The sequence below is a fragment of the Balaenoptera ricei genome, chromosome 20, assembly GCF_028023285.1.
Source record: "Balaenoptera ricei isolate mBalRic1 chromosome 20, mBalRic1.hap2, whole genome shotgun sequence".
NCBI lineage: Eukaryota > Metazoa > Chordata > Mammalia > Artiodactyla > Balaenopteridae > Balaenoptera > Balaenoptera ricei.
Window position 1 is genome coordinate 6,647,672 of NC_082658.1, and position 19,484 is coordinate 6,667,155.

The following is a 19,484-nucleotide window of genomic DNA, read 5'->3' on the forward strand; positions in this document are numbered from 1 at the left end:
ATGAAGGACAGCGGGGACTCCAAGGACCAGCAGCTCATGGTGAGACCCCGTCAACCTCCCTCTCCTCGACCCCATCCCTGGTCCCCCGAACCCACACTCGCGGGCGGCCTCCGGACCGTACTGTGTGTCCCCGCTAAGAGGACACAGGGTCAGCAGCTGGGAGTGTCCAGAGCAACTTGCCCCGAGTCGTGCATGTCAGGAAGGAGGGCATCGTGGCCACCCTGCTAAGGCCTGGAAAGTTAGCCTGGCTTCAGTCCCATCCCCCTTTACACCTTCCCACCAGGGACCCCCCACCCCGCCACCTGTGCAGATGGGGCTCTGGAACAAGACTGCTCTCTGATCCAGAAAAGCCAGGGGCAGGGAGGGCTTGACCTACCTGCCCGGGGAAGGAAGGTGGGAGTTTCCTGGTGAACCAGGGCATGCCAGCCCGGTGGCGTCAGGAGTTTAAAGGGTTTGGGGATCACAGGTAGGTAGACAAGAGCCCCCAGGTACCAGAGGAGCTGGTACAGGGTTGAAGGTGGCTGGTTATTGGGTTGCAACACAGATGTTGCCCAAGTCAGGACTCTAAACATTTCAGAGAAGTGCTGGAAGCAACCAAGATGGCCCCTCAGAGCCCTGGGGACTGGGGCAGAGGAAGAGGTGTGAGTGGGGGGCACGGGAGACAGGTGGAGGCAAAGACAGGTTTCTGATTGTCACTGGGGCCAGACTGAGTGATGGGGGGAAGACTCAGTGACCCCAAAGCCACTGCTTTCTCCCAGCCCCCTCCCCATCCCCTAACTTCTGAGATCTGGGAAAGGGCTGCCATCACCAGCAGGTGGGTGGTAATGTAACTGGAGGATAATGCAGCCCCCAGAGACTCCCGCCTCCGTAGGGTGAGCTCGCTGCTCCGAAGACGAACCTCAGCCCCAGGCCCCCAAGCAAGCCCGGGGCTCTGGAACATCCTCTCTGGCAGTTTAGAATTGTCTCTTTGAAAACGGCTCACCTTGGCTTGTGTGGCACGCGCCCCTGGGGCAGGGATGGAGGGGCCTTCCCTGCTACCTGTGGAGTTTGGCTGAGGAGGCCGGTGTGGGCGGCCTGACAGGCAGTGAAGTGCCTCTGAGAGTGAAGGGTTCTTACCTGGCATGAGCGCCCGTTAGTTATACCCACACACCCCCCCTTGGTGCCCCTCAAGGGCAGCTATTTCCCCTTGATCAGTAGAAGAAGCAGCTCCCCGTCTGTGGGGAGACCCAGGCCCAGGATGAAGACCCACCATCTCTCTCTGGTGGGAGGGTAGAGGGAGGTGGGAGCTTCCGATGGCACTGTCCCCAGGTGGGAATGCGGTCACAGGTTGTCCGCATGAGGAGGGGATGTCCCCTGGGCCCCCCGTCCCACCTCCCGCCCACATCATTCACAGACGCGCAGACAGCCTGCACCACTGCCAAGGGCTCCAAGTTCAAAGCCCAGGGGAGCTGCAGGTGCTTAATTTGGGGTGTGACTGATGCAGCCTGGAGGAGCAGACAGCTCTCTCCCTGGGGCACAGGCTCCTGGGAAGTTCATAGACTCAGACAGAGCCCACACTCTGTGGACCTGGTACCCTCAACCTAGATGGTAGCCTTGAACCACTGAGTTTTCCTTAAGATAAACCAGGCTTGGATGGCTGAACAGAGAGGAACCCATGGGGCTGGTCCAGGGGAGGATTCCTGGGGTCCTCTCATCCTTCTCTCTGCGGCCCGGCACAGCCCTCTCCATCTAATCCCAGGGGTCTGGCCTTCCCTCCCAGGTGGCGCTCCGGGTCCGGCCCATCAGCGTGGCGGAGCTGGAAGAAGGAGCCACCCTCATCGCCCATAAAGTAGACGAGCAGGTACATGGGGCTGTGGCTGGGAGCTGTAGGGCAGGGCAGAGGCACCTACTCACCTGGTGGGGGCAGGAAGGGCCCTTCCTCTACCTCTGAACTCTTGTCTGTACTATTGACTACATCATCAAGGAAACCACAGTCCTTCTTCCAGGAAGCCTCCCTAGATTGATCCAAGGAGAGCTAAAAGCTTCCCTGGTCTGGGGGGGAGGGGGAGCTTGAGCCCCTCCCTCCGGCCCTGAAAAAATTCACACACCTTCCGTGTACCCATGACTTGATTTCCCCACCTTAATGGGTCTGCTACCCGTAGAGCACGTGTTCATAGGGTCTAGAGCTAATGCTCATCTCCAGACTCTTCATGTTTTGCAAAGTCTTTGGATGTCTATTTGCTCTCTTGGTTCTCCTGTCAACATGATGAGGTGGGCAGGGCAAGCCCCACCTCCATTTACACAGGAGACAAGAAATATTTATCAAGTACCCACAACACGCTGGGGACAGTGCCAGGAGCCGGGAAACCACGGTGAACAGAAGAGACCCTGTCCTCCCTCCGTTGCCAGTGCAGGGAGATGAGACTTAAATGAAAGAATTGAATCATGAACATATGAGTTTGTAGCCAACAAGGGCTGCAAAGAAATGCATGGAGATATGAGAATAAGAGGGAACTTGACCTCGTCCCAAAGGTCAGGGAGGGCTTCCTTGAGAAAAGGTGCTTGAGCTGAAACAGGAAGGATGAAGAAGAGGTCATTAGGAGTGTGCTGAAGGGAGAAATTTCAACCAGAGGGACGTGCACGTGCAAAGGCCCTGTGGTGAGAGGGATTGTGATACACTTGGGTAACTGAGAAAAGGCCAGCGTGGTTCAAGCCAGAGAGAGAAGGGGCGAGAGGAGTGAGATAAGGTTGGCGGCGTGGGCAGGAACCAGACCGCGCACTCTGTAGACCACGGCCAGGATGGTTTTGGGGGTAGGCAGTTGAGGACTCAGGTTTGGGGTGGGGATGGGCACAGTGGTGGGGGCAGGCTTGGTGCCTGGGTAGAAGCATCATGGTGATATGGCCTCTGGGGACCCCGAGAGCAACCCCTTGCCTCTGCTCTGTGGCTGCTGCTAGCTTCTCCTGAGTGCCCAGGCCCATCAAGGTGGCGGGAGTGCTAGGGGGTCAGAGGAGTCGGGGTGGCCCAGTGCATTGCACAGAGAGGCGTAAAGTGGGCACCTGCTGGCCTTGAGCCTGGCAGGCCGGACTCAGGAAGCCCAAGGGCCATGGTAAGAAGACCATAGGTGGACAAAGCCTGCGATGCCTGCCTGCCTCGGGGCCCCTGGGGGCAAGTGCTCACCCCTCCCAGCCTCTTCCTTCAGCCCCAGTGAGCTGTGGCCACAGCAGAGCTGGGTGGCACCAGCCTCCTGATTTCTCTTCCTCTGTGCCCTCTTGGAAAAGGGTAGCCTTCCTCAAAGACCTGAAGGAAGGCAGGGGAGGGCTGGGAAGAGCCCATCTAAAGGCCCGGTGGGAGCAGACGAATGCACACAGCAGCCGTGTAGCGTATGTTCCATCATTTACCCGCTGTGTGGCCTGGGCCATGTTGCTTCCAGAGCCCCAGTTGCCCCCTCTGTAAGTGGGGACGGTAATCATTATGCCTCCTCCGGAGGATCTTCAGCCGCAAATGTGTGCACGGTGCTTCCCCAGGGCCTGGTACCCAGCAGGCATTTAACAGCTGTGAGTTATCGTCTATAAGTGACTGAGAGTGCCCAGGTCTGCTGGATTGGCTGATGAGAGGGGCCAGCCATGAACGGCCAGAGAACTCGAGAGGAGAAACCTCCTTCCAGGCAAGGCCACTCCCTGTTTTTCCAACTTGTCCCCAAGGATATCAGGTCCTCAGAGGTGGGACAATGATGATCTCTCTCTGGGCTGCTCCTGGCTCCCAGCCAGAGTGGGGGCTGATAGATATTAACTGATGCTGATGGAAACGCTCTGGCCCAGGGCACAGCCCATTGTGTGCCCACGCACAGCAAACACTGGCTCCTTTCTGTCCCTGCCAGTGGAGAGGGAGGCCGAGCTGCGCCTCCGAGAAGGTCCCAAGGGCTGGGCAGTCCCAACGAGGCTGCTCCTTTGTCAGCTTAGACATGGAGAGAGTGGTCTGAGCAGCGTGGGCTCAGGGCTCTCAACACAGACTCCAGGCCCTGCAGGGAGAATGCTAAGCTTCTGGCCCCCAGCATCTTCTCTCCCTGCTGGATTCAAAGATGCACTTGCCTGGGACTTCCTTGGTCCAGTGGTTAAGGCTCTGCACTTCCACGGCAGGGGGCCCAGGTTCGACCCCTGGTCGGGGAACTAAGATCCCGCGTGGGATTCTGCATGGTGTGGCCAAAGAAAACAAAACAAAAAAAAAACCCAAAGATACATTTGCCTGGGCTGCAGTTTGGGAGAAACCACAGCAAATGGCAGGCTGGGAACCTCCGAAAAACCAGCCGCCGCTCAAGTGCTCCGTCCCTCTGACCAGTAAGGTGAAGTCCAAAAAGTAAAATGGATAGCCTCGCCCTCTGGCTAGGCCCTGCCCCCTGACCTCCATCCTTCTCCGGTGACCCCCATGGCTTCTCTGTGGCCCAGGCCCCCCAGGCTTGCATCACTGGCCCCGAGGGAGGCTGGGGGCTGCAGGCTTGGCCAGCCTCACTGATGGGCCAGCTGCCCGGTGGGCTGGCAGGGTGAGTTTGGGAGCATCCCCAGGACAACAGGGCCTTCGAGTCTTTTCCCAGCAAAGGTGCAGCTGGGCCCAAGCATTCTACACAGCACCCAGCCTCCGCTAAAGAGGCGTCCGCTTGGGAAGCGGATCTGCCCTTTACCCGGCTGCCTCCGTTGCTCCCTTGGTTGTGGCCCTCCCTCACGGCCCAGCCCCGCAGAAGGGCTCCCCAACCCAGCCTCTGCTGGCCTGGGGCTCTGGGCTCTGCCTCCTCTGTGATGCAGGGCCTACTTCACCCCTGCTCGTGCTGTCTCGGGCTAGCGGGTGGGGAGCCGCCGAGCAGAGCAGCCCAGAGGTCCCTACTGAAGCCCGGCCCCTGGTGGTCAGCAGGGAGGCGACGCTGCCAAAGCCCACCAGCCGGTGAGTTCTGAGCGGGCAGAGGTGGACCGAGGCCTCAGCCACCCACTGGCTTGGGCCACCGAGAGGGGCCCTAGGACCGCCTTGCTTAGAGCTGGGCGTCATTCTCCTGCAGATGAGGGAGACACTGGCCCCCTGGCTTTGCACAGGTGGACGCTCACTTGGCAGAGTGTCCGCTGGGGACAAGAGGCCGGTGTGCCGGATTCTGGGGAAGCTGGAGTTAGGGTTTGGATTTGTAACGAGGTGGTCCGGGTGCCTGTGGTCTTACCCACCCCCATCGCCCCATTTGATTCGGGATCATTGTCACGGCGCCGTCTTAGAAGTCTTCATGGGCTAACGCCTGCCCAGTGCTTGCCCAGCAGCTGGCGCACAGTCAGGGTTTAACAGATGTTAGTTTATCTCCAGGGCTGACACACGGGATGGTTTCAGGCCCCAGAGGTAAGTGAAACCCTGGCCCACCTCCTGCCCGCCCCCTTCTGGCTTCAGGGCTCCCTGTCTGGAGGTCCCCAATCTGTCACGGCCACACCTTTGTGTTCATGGAAGAGTCAGGTAGGAGCTTGGTCTCCTAGCATCTGGGGCGGGAATAGACCCTGACGCCAGACCCCTCAGGGATGCCACTGATGACCACAAGGTGTGGGGGCGGCCTGAGAGGTCGCTGGGCCCAGAAGTTCCAGAACAAGCAGCTCCCTTCACCCCACAGAGCCCACAGCCTGCTGACCCTCCCCGCAGCCTTCCAGACCATGTTTGTCCACAGGATTTAAGTCACCTGACCATATGCATAATCCCGCAATTAGCCTTTATCTGCTCAAAGCCCAACTGTCACCCCCCACCCCCCCCCACCCCCGTGCCCCTGGGGTCCTGTCGGAGGAGCCAGAAGACAGTATGTTAAGAACCTGCTCCGCTGTTGGACTTCCCTGGTGGCGCAGTGGTTAAGAATCCGCCTGCCAATGCAGGGGACACAGGTTCAATCCCTGGTCCGGGAAGATCCCACATGCCGCGGAGCAACTAAGCCTGTGCACCACAACTACTGAGCCCACGTGCCACAGCTACTGAAGCCCGCGCGCCTAGAGCCCGTGTTCCGCAACGAAGACCCAACACAGCCAAAAATAATTAATTAATTAATTAAGAAAGAAAGAAAGAAAAAAAGAACTTGCTCGGCCCAGCCCAAGAGCTGTTGAGAGGATTAGAGGCGACCCTGTAAGGGAGAGCTGTGCCACGCAAGTGCAGGCTATTGTGAAAGATGAATAAAGTCTAAGGTGACGGATGCTGGGAGCAGCCCGGGCACCTTCAGCCCCACTCACCTGCCCGGGGGCGGAGCCCTCCCTGCACACCCACCACCTGGATGCTTCTTGGTTCTGTGGCCCCACAGGAGGGTGACCGGGGGAGGATTCGAGAAGTCTTTCCCTCCACCCTTAGCCACCACCCCGCCCATCTGCCCAGCCCCCTCCCGGCCCCAGGAAACCACTTTCCATCTCTATAGATTCGCCTGTTCTGGACAGTATGTGGAAATGGAATCATACAATATGTGGTCCTTCATGTCTGGCTTGTTTCACTGAGCATAAGGTTTTCGAGGTTCATCCACATTGTAAGACCTTCCCCGGCGGTCCAGTGGTTAGGACTCCATGCTTCCAGTGCAGGGGGTGGGGCTTTGATCCCTGGCTGGGGCACTAAGATCCCCCAAGCCACGGGGTGCAGCCAAAAAGTTAAAAAAAAAAAAGGCTGCATCCACCCTGTAGCCTGGGTTCAAACTTTATTCCTTTTCGTGGCTGGATACTATTCCATGCTATGGTTACGCTGCATTTAGTTGACCCATTCATCAGTTGATGGGCATTTGGGTTGTTTCCTACCTTCTGGCTATTATGAATAATGCTGCCAGGATGCAAGGATTCTTATACTGAGTGCCTGAATGGGTACAAGGCAAGAGTGCAGGTTAAAAAGGCAGATCTGTGGGCCCAGTTCCCCAGAGATTTTCATTCAGTGAATCTGGGTAGTGCCTGGGAATCTGTATTTTACAAGCTCCCAGGGTGACACTGATGAAGGCATCTGTAGACCCATGAGAGATGCAGCCCTAGACGATCTTGGTCACACCTCCTCTCACCCGAGGCCTCAGGGACCTCAGAGTCTTGTAGGCAGGTTGGGACCTGGCCAGGACATCAGCCAGGTGTGACTCTGTCCTGAGCAGCCAGCTGGGCCTTGGTGGCTTTATGAGCTCAGCGTTCTGGTCTTTTCCATCTAGCCTGAAGGCTGTCAGGGCCCAGGGACACCCTTCCTGAGATCAAAATCTCCTTTCCTGAGTACCCACAGGATGGTACTTTTACAACTAGAACTATGACCAGCCATGAATTTTCCTTCTTAAAGAAAAAGCAAACAAAAATCTAGAAACAGCCTTACAGGGGTGATAGCCACCTGGAATCAGGCTTTTGTTTTGCTGTGTCCTGTTTACACCCTGAGAATACAGGAGCTATGGGCTCAGCTCCCAGGACTGGAAATGATGTCTCCTAGGCTGGGGCCTTCCCAGATGCCCGTTCTCTGCTGGGGCTTCCTGAGTAGGTGAGGAGTGCTGGCACGATTTCTTCTCTCAAGGCTATGGCCTTGTTGGTCCTCCCAGACTTCCAACTGGGAAGCACTTGAGGCCCAGAGAGGTGGTGCCGTTTTCCCGAGGTCACACAGCAGTATGGAGCCTGAACCCAATTTGCACATCCCCTTCCCCGGAGATCTTCGCTGCCAGTTTGGAGGCTTGAGGAGGAATAGTCTAGGTCAGAGGTTTTCAACTGGGGGCGATTTTGCTCCCCGGGGGATATTCGGCAATGTCACAACTGGGAGGAGGCTGTGCCATGGCCTCTAGTGGGTAGAGGCCAGGGCTGCTGCTAAACGTCCTACAACACACTGGATAATTCCTGATAACAGTGATCCAGCCCAAAGTGTCAATAGTGCCAAGATTGTGAAACCCTGGTCTCAGTTTAGCCATTTGGAGGCCAGAGAGAAGCGGTTAAAACTGCAAAGCCGATCAAAGCCCGGCAGCTTAGCGGTGTGCAGCAGGAAGAACTCCCGACACACTTTGTTCGCGGTATTTCTCACCTAGGAGACGCTGGAGAGGAGCCTGGTGCCTAATGGGGACACAGGCTACGGATGACACCCTCCCCCGAGCCTGAGGCCCCCTACTTCCCTTGCGGGTCTTGGGTTTCGGGCCCAAAGCTAGAACCGTGGAAAGGTCACAGTCGGCATTGAATGAAAAACAGGTCTGGAGGTGGAGGCAGTGGGGGCAGGGAGAGGTCAAGCCCGGGGGCCTCTGCTGAGCTAGGAGGCCTGGACCAGTGGGGACAGAGCCCTGCCGTGCGCCACCCACCTTCCCCACTCCCGGCCCTGCCTCCCACCCTCCCGCCAGCATCGGGAGGGCCCTGTGTGTCCTGTGTGGTCAACGTGCCCATTGAAACCTCCCAGAGTCAGGTGCCCAGCATGCCACAGGCATGAACATTTAAGATGCAAAGGGGCTTCCCTGGTGGCGCAGTGGTTAGGAATCCGCCCGCCAAGGCAGGGGACACGGCTTCAAGCCCTGGTCCAGGAAGATCCCACATGTTGCGGAGCAACTAAGCCTGCGCGCCACAACTACTGAAGCCCGTGCGCCTAGAGCCCGTGCTCCGCAACAAGAGAGGCCACCGCAACGAGAGTGGCCCCCGCTCGCTGCAACTAGAGAAAGCCCGCGTGCAGCAATGAAGACCCAACACAGCCAAAAATAAAATTAATTAATTAATTTAAAACATAATAAGATGTAGGGAATTGTGAAAGAGAGCTCCCAGACTAGCCCACCCCCTCAGGGCTGAGGGAGGAGCCCGCCTCCATTACTGTATCACTTTGTAAGGCTGCTGGAACCAAGTACCACAGACTGGGGGGCTTAAACAACAGAAATATGTTCGTTCACAGTTCTGTGGCCAGAAGTCTGAAGGGCTGGCTCCTTCTGAGGCTGCAAAGGAGAATTTGTTCCAGGCCTCTGTCCTCGGCGTGCAGATGGCCATCTTCTCCCTGCGTCTCTTCCCATCATCTTCCTGCCACGCGTGTCTGTGTCCAAGTTTCCCCTTTTTATAAGGACACCACCAGTCCTTATAAAGGGACCACATCCTAACTTAACCGATTATAGCTGCAACAACCCTCTTTTTAAATAAGGTCACATTCTGAGGGACTGGGGGATTGGACTTTAATATTTGAATTTGGGGAGGACACAGTTCAACCAGGACAGGCCCCAGGAAGGCAGCTGTTGGTCCAGAGGCAGGGGCGGGAGGCCTCGTGGTTAGGAGCCTGGGTTCTGGAACCCAACAGCTCCGAATCCAACCAGCTCTGTACTTGGCAGTGCAGCTTTTGGGTACCAATCTGATTCCTCATGATAATCCTGAGATGATACAAGTGCCTACTCTAAGCTGTTGGGGAAAATGAGAAAGTGCGTGCAAAGCACTTAGCACTGCATATGGCACATTCAAAGCTCCCTCCGTGCAGCTTTATTGAGAAAACATTCTTTGGGCAGATGCTGGGTGCCAGCCTAGGTGACATTTAGGACGTACAGGAGCCTCCCAGAGTGGGGGGAGCATGTGCTCACAGAGGGGCCCCGACGTCTCCTTCTGTGGCCATCTTGGGTCTGTGCTCTCGAGATTCCTGGCAGAGAGGACAGGAGGAAAAATCCCTGCCTTTCTCACAAGAAACGCCAGTGATTCTGAGGCCGTCTGCCCACAGCCTACCTCTCACCTCACGGCCTTGCTAGTGCTTTTCCCTCGTCTGCTTTCCTCACCTCACATTCCTCAGCCAACTCTTATTCATCCTTTAAGACTCAGTGCTGGGGACTTCCCTGGTGGCGCAGTGGTTAAGAATCCACCTGCCAGTGCAGGGGATACGGGTTCGAGCCCTGGTCCGGGAAGATCGCACATGCCGTGGAGCAACTAAGCCCATGCTGTGCCACAACTACTGAGCCTGTGCTCTAGAGCCCGCGAGCCACAACTACTGAAGCCTGTGTGCCACAACTACTGAAGCCCACGCACCTAGAGCCCATGCTCTGCAACAGGAGAAGCCACTGCAATGAGCAGCCCAAGCACCGCAACGAAGAGTAGCCCCCACTCGCCACAAATAGAGAAAGCCTATATGCAGCAACAAAGACCCAACGCAGCCAAAAATAGATAAATACATAAACTTAAAAAAAAAAAAGAAAAAGACTCAGTGCTGGCGCCACCGCTTCCAGGAAGCCCTCCTGCAGGGGAAAACCTGGATCACGGATCACATGCCCCTCCTCTATGCTCTGATTGCCTCCTGGAGCCCGGCGCTTGTTATTACAATGATCCACTCCACTGTGATGTCAGAGGCAGGAAACCACATTTCATTTTCTCTGTCCCCTCGGGGGCCCCGCTTAATGCCTGGTACAGAGAAGGTGCCCCGCAGTCGTGGTCACCTGGCCTGAACTCCCTGTGCTGCTCCCTGTGGGCCCACAGCGCCCCACCCCACCCCAGCCCTCCGCGGCTCAGCTCCATTCACCTGGCTGAGGGGCACAAGGGCCCCATTGTATGCCAGAGTGGACCAGGATGGGGGTGGTGCTGTGAAGGGTGGGGCGCGGGCTGGGGCCCAGACAGATGGAGGCCCAGACAAAGCCCTCTTTAAGGGGGGATCGTAGCAGGCGTGCTGACAATGTCCTGATTCAGGAGCCTGGATGTCAAAAGAACCAAATGCCGATGGTGCCATGAACTTGGCAGTGCCCAGAGGTCATTTGAAGGTGATCAGTGGGTGACGGGCATCAGTGCACACAGCTCACCCTCTCCTGCATCAAAGGTCCCTAGAGGGTGGCCCTCAGGCCGCTGGCGCTGCCGGTATGCACAGGAGTTCTGGCACCGAGGGTGAGAGCTGTACATCTGGTCAAGTTCCATCGCGTTCCACTGGGACCCACACCTGGGGACTTGTGGGCGGGTGTATCTTCATTTGGGTCTGAAACTTGATCAGGGCTCCTGCTGCTGGCGTTAGGGCCCGAGCCAGGAACTGGATCCTGGGACAAGCTTACAGGGCACTGGGGCTGAAGCCCTGAGGTGGTAGCTGGGGACAGGTGGGCACCCCAGGTACAGCCGCAGGCCCCGACACCCTGCACTCAGCTCACCATGGCCACCCAGCCTCTGGCAGGCTGTGAGGGGGCCTCAGTCAGTGGCCTCATTCTTTCCCTGCACAAAGCCCCAGCCCCACCTGTCTGGAGCATCCCCTCTAACTGGCTTACCTGGAATCCCATCTGATTGGATAAGACCTCTGGGTGAGGGTCCCGGGTCGGGTCTCCTAGGGAGCTGTCTTACCTCCTCCTTCTTCCCTCCTCCATTGAGAATCCCAGAAGGGGGCCCTGCTGGGACCCCAGGGGTCTTGGGCCAGTTTAGACGCAGTGAGCACAGGTGTGTAGCTACTGGGAGGAGTCTGGTGGGAGCTCCAAGGCTGTGGTCCTCCTGGCACTGGGCCTCCTGAATCCTGGTGCTGGACAGGGGTGCACCCACAGGGACCCATGTGGATCTCCCAGGTCCACGGAGCTGGGCCGGGCTCCCAAGTCAGCCTCCTCTGTCAATCAGCTCCCTCTGCCCCTCATGCCTTGTCTGCTCTCAAGTCCTCTCTGGGCTGTCACTGGCCCTGGCTCCCCTGCTGACCCAGGAAAGGAGCTCCATCACTGTCTCTGCGACCTTGGGTGGCTCTAGGACAGCCCATCCCCCTCAGTGCCTTGTCCTTTGTCAGGACTCAGTTTACCTCCTTGGCCCCGGCGTTCCTGGACACAGAGCATCGTCCCCACTCCTTCCCATGTGCTGAGTGAGGAGGGGTGAGGTCAGTGGTCAGTGTTGACATTGGTATGGGCCTGGGGCTCCCGGGTGACCACCAGCCTCCCCTCGGGTGCCTTTGCAGATGGTGGTTCTTATGGACCCAATGGAAGACCCCGACGACATCCTGCGGGCGCATCGCTCCCGGGAGAAGTCCTACCTATTCGACGTGGCCTTTGACTTCACTGCCACCCAGGTGAGGGACGCCTGGGCCCAGGGACACGCAAGATCCTCTCTCTGCCCTTTGACCCCCTCGGGAGGGAGTCCTTGGGGGACCCTGCCACCGACCCTCAGCCTTCCTTCCATCACTTGCTCTCTCCCCACACATGCAAGTGTGCGTGCGCCTGCGTGGTGCATTCAGAGCCTCCTGCGTGGACACACCCCGGTCAGCACGCGCAGATGCCACCCTACACGGGGACCCACCCAGCACACCCCACAGGTGGCCCCTATGGGAGCTGGAGGAGAGTGCTTGAAGCCCATCTGGTGCTGGGAGGGGAGCTTCGGGAAGCTGACACCCTCCCAGGGACCCCCGTCTTGCCCATCTGCGGGATGCTCCCAGTGGCAGGTGTAATGCGTCCTCGGGGCTGGGGGCTGGGAGCCGGCTGTGGGGGGAGGCGTCTCAGGTGTCCTGAGCTCTCTTTCAGGCTGGCATCCCCCCATGGGGTGAGAGCAGAGACATCCATCCCCCACTTCCCACCCCCACTTCTCTGGGGCCGAGGGCTCCAGGGACAGAAGCTGCTTCTGTTGGGAGCCAGGATGTGCCCGTGGGCCTGTGTGCTCTGCCCTGCCTGTGCCCGGGCCCCTGACGGGTCTCCTCTTTCCTGCAGGAGATGGTGTATCAGGCCACCACCAAGAGCCTCATTGAAGGCGTCATCTCAGGCTACAATGCCACTGTCTTTGCCTATGGGCCCACAGGTGAGGGGGAGCCCAGCCCACGGAGAGGACTGTATGCCCTGGTTGGCCCCTCTGAGAGTAAGCCCCCTTGCCCTCCACCGCCGAGCTAGTCTGGCCCCAACCGGAGCAGGATCCGAGGATGTGGCTGATTAAAACCACCCTCCCCCAGGGCCCTTTGGACCCAGAGCCCCATCCCCAGCCAAGGATGCCATCTTCTCCCCTTCCCCCCACCTCTCTGGCCATCTGGGAGGGTCCAGCCTTGAGGACAGACCCAGGTTTGCCAGGAGCCCCTGCGCTCCCGGCCGCTGCCCTGCTCACCCGCCCCCCTGCTCTGCCCCAGGCTGCGGGAAAACCTACACCATGCTGGGCACAGACCATGAGCCCGGCATCTACGTTCGGACCCTCAATGACCTCTTCTGTGCCATTGAGGAGACCAGCAACGACATGGAATATGAGGTGTCCATGTCCTACCTGGAGGTTGGTCCTCCCTCCACCCTGTTCTGTGAGCTTGGACAAGAGGTCCATAGGACCGGGCTGGCCCACCTCCCTGGGGCCAGGTCACGGGGCAGTTTCCTGGGGTGCTCATCACTGCTGCTCTCCCATGTGCATATGGTTGGCCTCACTTTATAAAAACTGAGGCTCAGAGAGGTTAGGCAACTAGATCGAGGTCACAAAGTAAGTGAGGGAGCAGGGATTCAAACTCAGGACCCCAGGGCTTTAAAGCCGAGCCGTGCCCATTGTGCCACACTCCAAAGTAGCCTTGTCGCTGAGCACAGACCTCAGCCATCCTCCCAGACGCCATCCTCCTGGGCACACTCCTGAAAGCCAACCCTGTCTGCCCTGCCAAGCTACCTGCAGGCACTCGGTGCATATAGGTACAGGTGGGAACTGCACTTACACGGACAGGCTGGGACCTGCCAGCCTTCGCTATCTTGCCACAGCCTCTGATGCCCACCTGTATGAGTGCTACCACCAGGCAATGAGGGGTCAGCGGGGGTGGCCGTGGGGGAGGCGCACACAGAGGCCAGAAGAGGCAGGAGAGCCAGTGGGCTAGACGCCATCTGGCTCCTGGCCTCTCCGGCTCCCTCCGGGAGCTGATAATCTCCTGGGTGACAGCTCAGGAAGGGCAGCGAGACATTGCTGCCAGCAGCTGCTCCAGCCAGCGTGGTGTTGACTCAGCCAGCAAGATGCACTTTGGGGGCCTGCGAGGTGGGAGCAGGTGAAGGTAGAGTATGGGTTGCCTAGAAACAAACAGGGCTCGGCCATGGGTCAGGTCCCATCCCCTGTCCCGTGCCTGGCCAGCCTGCAGAGGGAGTTCCACTTGGTTCTGATGCCTTCTGTACCCTCGACTCTGGCAGCCCGATGTTTCCCTCTGGATGCTGAAGCCCCCTATGCCACCCCATAGAAAGGAAGGGGTCTCTCTCCTTAACCAGGGTTTCCCTGAGAGGAGCCTGGAGCTCTCGGGAGGGACGGAGAACCTGGCCATTGCCTGAACCTCCTGCCCTTGGTCTCCCGTTAACATCTGTCCCCTGCCCCTCCCAACCTGGCCCATCAGATCTACAATGAGATGATCCGGGACCTGCTGAACCCTGCGCTGGGGTACCTGGAGCTGAGGGAGGACTCCAAAGGGGTGATCCAGGTGGCCGGGATCACCGAGGTCTCCACCGTCAATGCCAAAGAGGCGAGTCTTGCGTAGCCAGCGGGCAGTAGGGAGGGCCACTAACCTCCCGGGGGGCTGGGCAGGAGGGGGCTGGACCCTGCAGCCAGGGAGCAGCTGCCCACTCAGCTGGGCTGGGGCTGGGGCTGGGGCAGACACAGAGAATCCTGGATGACACGCCCCCAGCCACGCCGACCCTGGGGGCTGACCAGGCAACCAGCCTCCCAATTTACAGACAGGCCCTGACCTCCCAGGCCCCGCAGCACACAGGGGGCCGACCCACCCCTGCCTGGACCCCTTCCCAACCTCTCAGATGCAGGACGTGGGAGCATCCCCACAGGTACCCAGGAGTGGCCTCCCTCCCCCGTCCCATCCACCCAGATCATGCAGCTGCTGATGAAGGGGAACCGGCAGAGGACCCAGGAGCCCACGGCCGCCAACCAGACGTCCTCCCGCTCCCACGCCGTGCTCCAGGTGGCCGTGCGCCAGCGCAGCCGGGTCAAGAGCGTCCTGCAGGAGGTGCGGCAGGGCCGCCTGTTCATGATTGACCTGGCTGGCTCGGAGCGGGCCTCCCAGGTGAGGCTAGCTCCCCGTGGGGCTGGGGAGGAAGCTTGGGGGGCAGGGCAGGGATGCTGGCCGCCCAGCTCCCCAAGGGGTGGGGGTGGGGACTGTCCCAGGGAGGGCGGGGATGAGGGGGATCCCGAGGGGAAGGGACTGAGGAATGTCTCTGATGAGCAAGAAGGATGTGGGGGGGGGGGACCCTGGGGAAGCGCTCAAGGGCTGTTTGTGGGAAGGGGCCTGGGAGTGTGGGGATTTCTCCAGGGAAGGAGACAGTGGCTGCCCCGGAGGAGGTGGGGGGAACAGGCAAGAGAATGAATGCGCCCAATGAGGAGCTGGGGCAGGGGGGAAACAACGTCCCCGACTGGGGGCATCGTGGGCAGAGCCGGGGAGGGGCCCTTGCCAAACACATCAGGGAGAGAAAAAGGTCCATCATCCATTTCTCAGCATTTGTCCCCCATCACTAAGCCCTGTCCGCCTGGCCCTGCGCCTGGGCCCGGGCCCCCTCCTGCGGGCAAACTTGGAGGTTTCACAGTCACGTGAGTGCTGGTGCTGGGTGATGTCACCGTTAGCACTGAAGCAAATGCAAGGGACAGGACAGCGCCAGGGAGATGTAACAGGGCTTCATATTTGAACGTGTGGGGTTGGTTTAAACGGGGTGGGGTTGGAGAAACACACCCCTCTCTTCCAGTAAAGGCCTGAGGGCTTCCTGGAGGAGGAGTACAGGGGAGCAGCCAGCTCCCCGCGGGGGGAGAGGGTGTGCCCCGCGGCCACCGGAGTGAGTGGCTCCCAGCTTCACCAGGCTGGCCAAAGACGTCTCCCGAGGGCGGCTGTAGGCAGAGCCTCCTGGGACTTGACACTGTCCTGCTCTCACACCCACTCACATACACCTCAACCCATTTCCTCACTCACAGACTTTCTTATACACATATACATGCTGTCACATATACACATGCAATTCACACACACTCACTCCCCCCCTCCACACACACACACAAACTTCCCTCTTCCCTCCCTGAAGCCTGGCGCACCCTCTAGAGCCGTGTGCCCGTGGCCACGCCTGTTGCCATGCCCGTGGCCGGGCCGGCTCTCAGCTGAGCTGCCTGGGAAGCCACGACCCACCTCTATCGCATTCTCCGTGCTGCCTTAGCTGTGCCGCGGGGCTAGCCCCGGGGGGGACGAAGTGCCAGGGTCTCAGCCCTCCTCAGAAGCCTCTTGTCCCCCACTGTTGTTCAGAGGCCTTCGGGTTCTCTGACCTTCTCGAATGCCCTCCGTGACCCCCGGACAGAGGGCGGGACCAGGCCCTCAGCATCTCTCCCTTGCAGGGCCCCGGGGGAGAGGGAGGGGTTTACAACTCAGGATGGCCCGGGGCAGGGAGTCACGCCCACTGCTCGCCCCCCAGACACAGAACCGTGGGCAGCGCATGAAAGAGGGGGCCCACATCAATCGCTCGCTGCTGGCCCTGGGCAACTGCATCAACGCGCTGAGCGACAAGAACAGCAACAAGTACATCAACTATCGTGACAGCAAGCTCACCCGGCTCCTGAAGGTACCAACTGCCGCGGGCCCAGTGCCTGGGCACCCAGGGTGGGGCTGCCAGCGTCACAAAGAAAGATACAGGACGCCCGGCTGCATGTGAATTTCAAATAAACAAAATCTGTCTGGGTATAAGTATGTCCCATGCCATCTTCGGGACATACTTATACTAAAAAACAAAAAACAAAAACTCACTTGTTATTCATCCAAAATTCAGATTTCACTGGGTGTCTTGTATGTTATCTGGTGACTCTCACCAAAAACTGGGCAGCAGGGAGGGAAAAGGGCTGCATCTGACCCCCCACCCCGGGGCTGTGGGTCTAGCGGAACTGGGGGGTCGTCTGGATTTGGGGGTTCAGGTGGTCAGTCAGCATCATGGCTCCCAGAGGCTGCTGTTGGGAGGCCCCGCTCCTGCCTGGGCTCTGTGTTCGGTGCCTCAGCACCCCCTTCCCAGTTCCTCTCATCTTGTCAGCGAGTCTGAGTTAGGGGATTACTATTTCCATTTGCAGATGAGGAAACCGAGGCACTAAGAGGCTAAGTAACCTTCCCAAGGCCTCACACTAGTAAGTGCTGGACGTAGGGTCCCAGCAGAGGTCTGTCTGGGCTGATAGCAGAGCTGCAGGTGACTTAATGCTCGCTGGCCATCGGCCTGCCTGCATCACTGCACTTACAGCCTGGGAGGTAGGACAGTTAATTACTGCCACCCTCGAAACCCAAGGAAGCCGAGGATTAGAGAGGTGATGGAGCTTGCTTGAAGTCGCCCAGCTGGTAACTGCTGCAGCCAAGGGCTTTGTCTCCCGCCAAGCCCGCAGCCCCGCTGTACACTCTCTCTCTGTCCAGGAGGGCATTGCAAGCCCAGGGCAAGGGAGGCGGTGGCCACAGGCCAAAGTCAACCTCCATACAGAGGCCCCCTCACCGCCTCACTCCAGCCAAGACAACAGTGCCACCGGCAGTCGGATGAAGGGGGGTCTGGGAAGCCAGAGGGGATGGGGGAGGGGCCCAGGGCCCCACGGGGCTCTTCCCCCTCTGGTTCCCAGCCAACCAGGGCCGCTGCCTTTCCTCCTTCTCACGTATGAGGGGAGGAGAAGGGAAGCCGGGAGACCCTGACCTGGATACTCGAAATTTTCAAATATGAACTTTGGCGAAGAAGCTGGAAGAGGGAAGAAGGGGGGGCGGCAGAGGAGGAGGGGAGAGTCCTGTGATGCTCGGCACCAGCACCTGTGAGAGTGTGTGCGTGTGTGTGTGTGTGCGTGTGTGTGTGTGTGCGTGTGTGCGCGTGTGCGCTTGTGCGTGCGTGTGTGTGTGAGTGTGAGAGAGAGAGAGAGAGAGGGAAACGCACACACGCGCACACACACACACACACACACCACGAGGGCATCACGAACAGCCTGGCGGGAGCAGTGTGCAGGAAGGCAGGGCCCTGCTGACCGCAGCCCGCCCTCGTCCCCATCCAGGATTCCCTGGGGGGAAACAGCCGCACGGTGATGATCGCCCACATCAGCCCAGCGAGCAGTGCCTTTGAGGAATCCCGGAACACCCTGACCTACGCTGGCCGGGCCAAGAACATCAAGACCAGGGTGAGGGACCCCTGGTCTGTCCCCCAGGCCCCGCCTTCCTGGGCCAAGATTCGAGCCCCTGGACTGATTCCAGGCCCTGCCACCCCACCCCACATTCTCTGGAACCAGCCACCATTGCGCCGGCCCCATTCCCCAGTCCAATGTCACCCCTGTGCCCTCCCCTGTTGCCGGCCGGGAAGCCCACAGCCCCTGAGAATCCCCTTCTTCTTGTTCAAGGTCTGTGCTCCCCCAGCCCCACATCCCCTTCCATCTTCCCGTTTTCGTCTTCAGATACTCATTCAGATGTTTACCTTTCCAAAGCCCCTAATCAGAATAGTCATAATAGAGGTGACCGTTACTACGCACTTATGTCGGGCCCTTTATCAAATCATCTCATCTGATCCTCCAATGAGGCAGGCGTTATTTCTGTCCCCATTTCACAGCTGAGGAAAATGAGGCTGCAGGGAGTTAAGTGACCTCCCAGTCCCAGGGCAGTGGTGACGCCGAGACTAGAGCTGTGTCTGCCTGTTTTCCAAGCCCACGTTCTCACCCTCTCTGGTGAACATGTGAGAATCCTCGCTATCTGTTAGGACGTTTGTTTCCACCCGTGTGGGTCGAGGGGTGGGAATTCTAAGGCAGAATTTCATGAACATTCTCCCAACACTACAATTCGCCAGACATTGTTCCAGGCACTTTATGTTTTATCCCAGCCCTCAAGGAACTTAATGATGGGAGGAGACAGGTAATAATAATACTCTGAATTGATAGTTCAGAATATTATTAACAGCAGGAAATGATGCCAGCGATCGGGGATGCGGGTGCTGGTGGGATCCCATGTAGCTCTTTGGAGACTGTGAGAGGGAAACAAGGATGGGGAGGAAATTGAGGGAGAGAGGGAGCAGTTAGGGTAGAGGTTCCGAAGGCAGGAAGGAGATGGTGTCGGTGGTGGGAGTGGGGCAAGTACGATGGTTCCTCGGCTGGAGCAGAAATGTTCCTGATGGAGCAGTGAGTCACAAGAAAATCTAGAGAGAGTGGTGGGGGAATCAGGGCATTCCCTCAAGCAGTAGGGAGCCATTGAAGGTTGGGCAGGGAAGGCAGCATTTTAGGAGTATGCCTCTGGCGGAGACACGTAGTGTTGAGAGGTTGTAGGATCAGAGGACAGGAGTCCATTACTGTCAGGAAGATCAGGGGTAAGCAAGAGAGAAGAGGAACCCGCAGGCAGGCCCTGGCGTCCAGGTGACCGTACCTGCTCCCCTCGCATCCCCACAGGTGAAGCAGAACCTGCTCAACGTCTCCTACCACATTGCCCAGTACACCAGCATCATTGCCGACCTGCGGGGCGAGATCCAGAGGCTCAAGTGCAAGATCGACGAGCAGGGTGGGCGGGGCCAGGCCCACGGCCGGCTGGAGCGGGGCGATATCTGTCACATCCAAGGTGTGTGTGGGGGTCTGTGTCAGTGGGAGCCCGTCTCCCGAAGCCCGTCCAGGCCGTCTCAAATTGCTCAGGGGTCAGGCAGGGCTGGGTTCAAAGCTAGACGCAGATTCTTTCTGGCTGAGTAGCC

General features: G+C 58.8%; 1 protein-coding gene across 1 annotated transcript in view; it reads left to right on the top strand.

Moving 5' to 3' along the window:
* The window catches only part of KIF19 (kinesin family member 19), a 24,988-nt gene continuing 5,504 nt past the window's right edge, over positions 1 to 19,484 (top strand). The window contains exons 1-10 of the mRNA XM_059907072.1: positions 1 to 39; positions 1,760 to 1,840; positions 11,807 to 11,917; positions 12,549 to 12,636; positions 12,956 to 13,092; positions 14,171 to 14,296; positions 14,654 to 14,848; positions 16,233 to 16,379; positions 17,821 to 17,943; positions 19,192 to 19,357. Of these exons, the coding sequence (XP_059763055.1) occupies positions 1 to 39; positions 1,760 to 1,840; positions 11,807 to 11,917; positions 12,549 to 12,636; positions 12,956 to 13,092; positions 14,171 to 14,296; positions 14,654 to 14,848; positions 16,233 to 16,379; positions 17,821 to 17,943; positions 19,192 to 19,357 (1,213 nt within the window). The remainder of the gene's footprint in view (positions 40 to 1,759; positions 1,841 to 11,806; positions 11,918 to 12,548; positions 12,637 to 12,955; positions 13,093 to 14,170; positions 14,297 to 14,653; positions 14,849 to 16,232; positions 16,380 to 17,820; positions 17,944 to 19,191; positions 19,358 to 19,484) is intronic.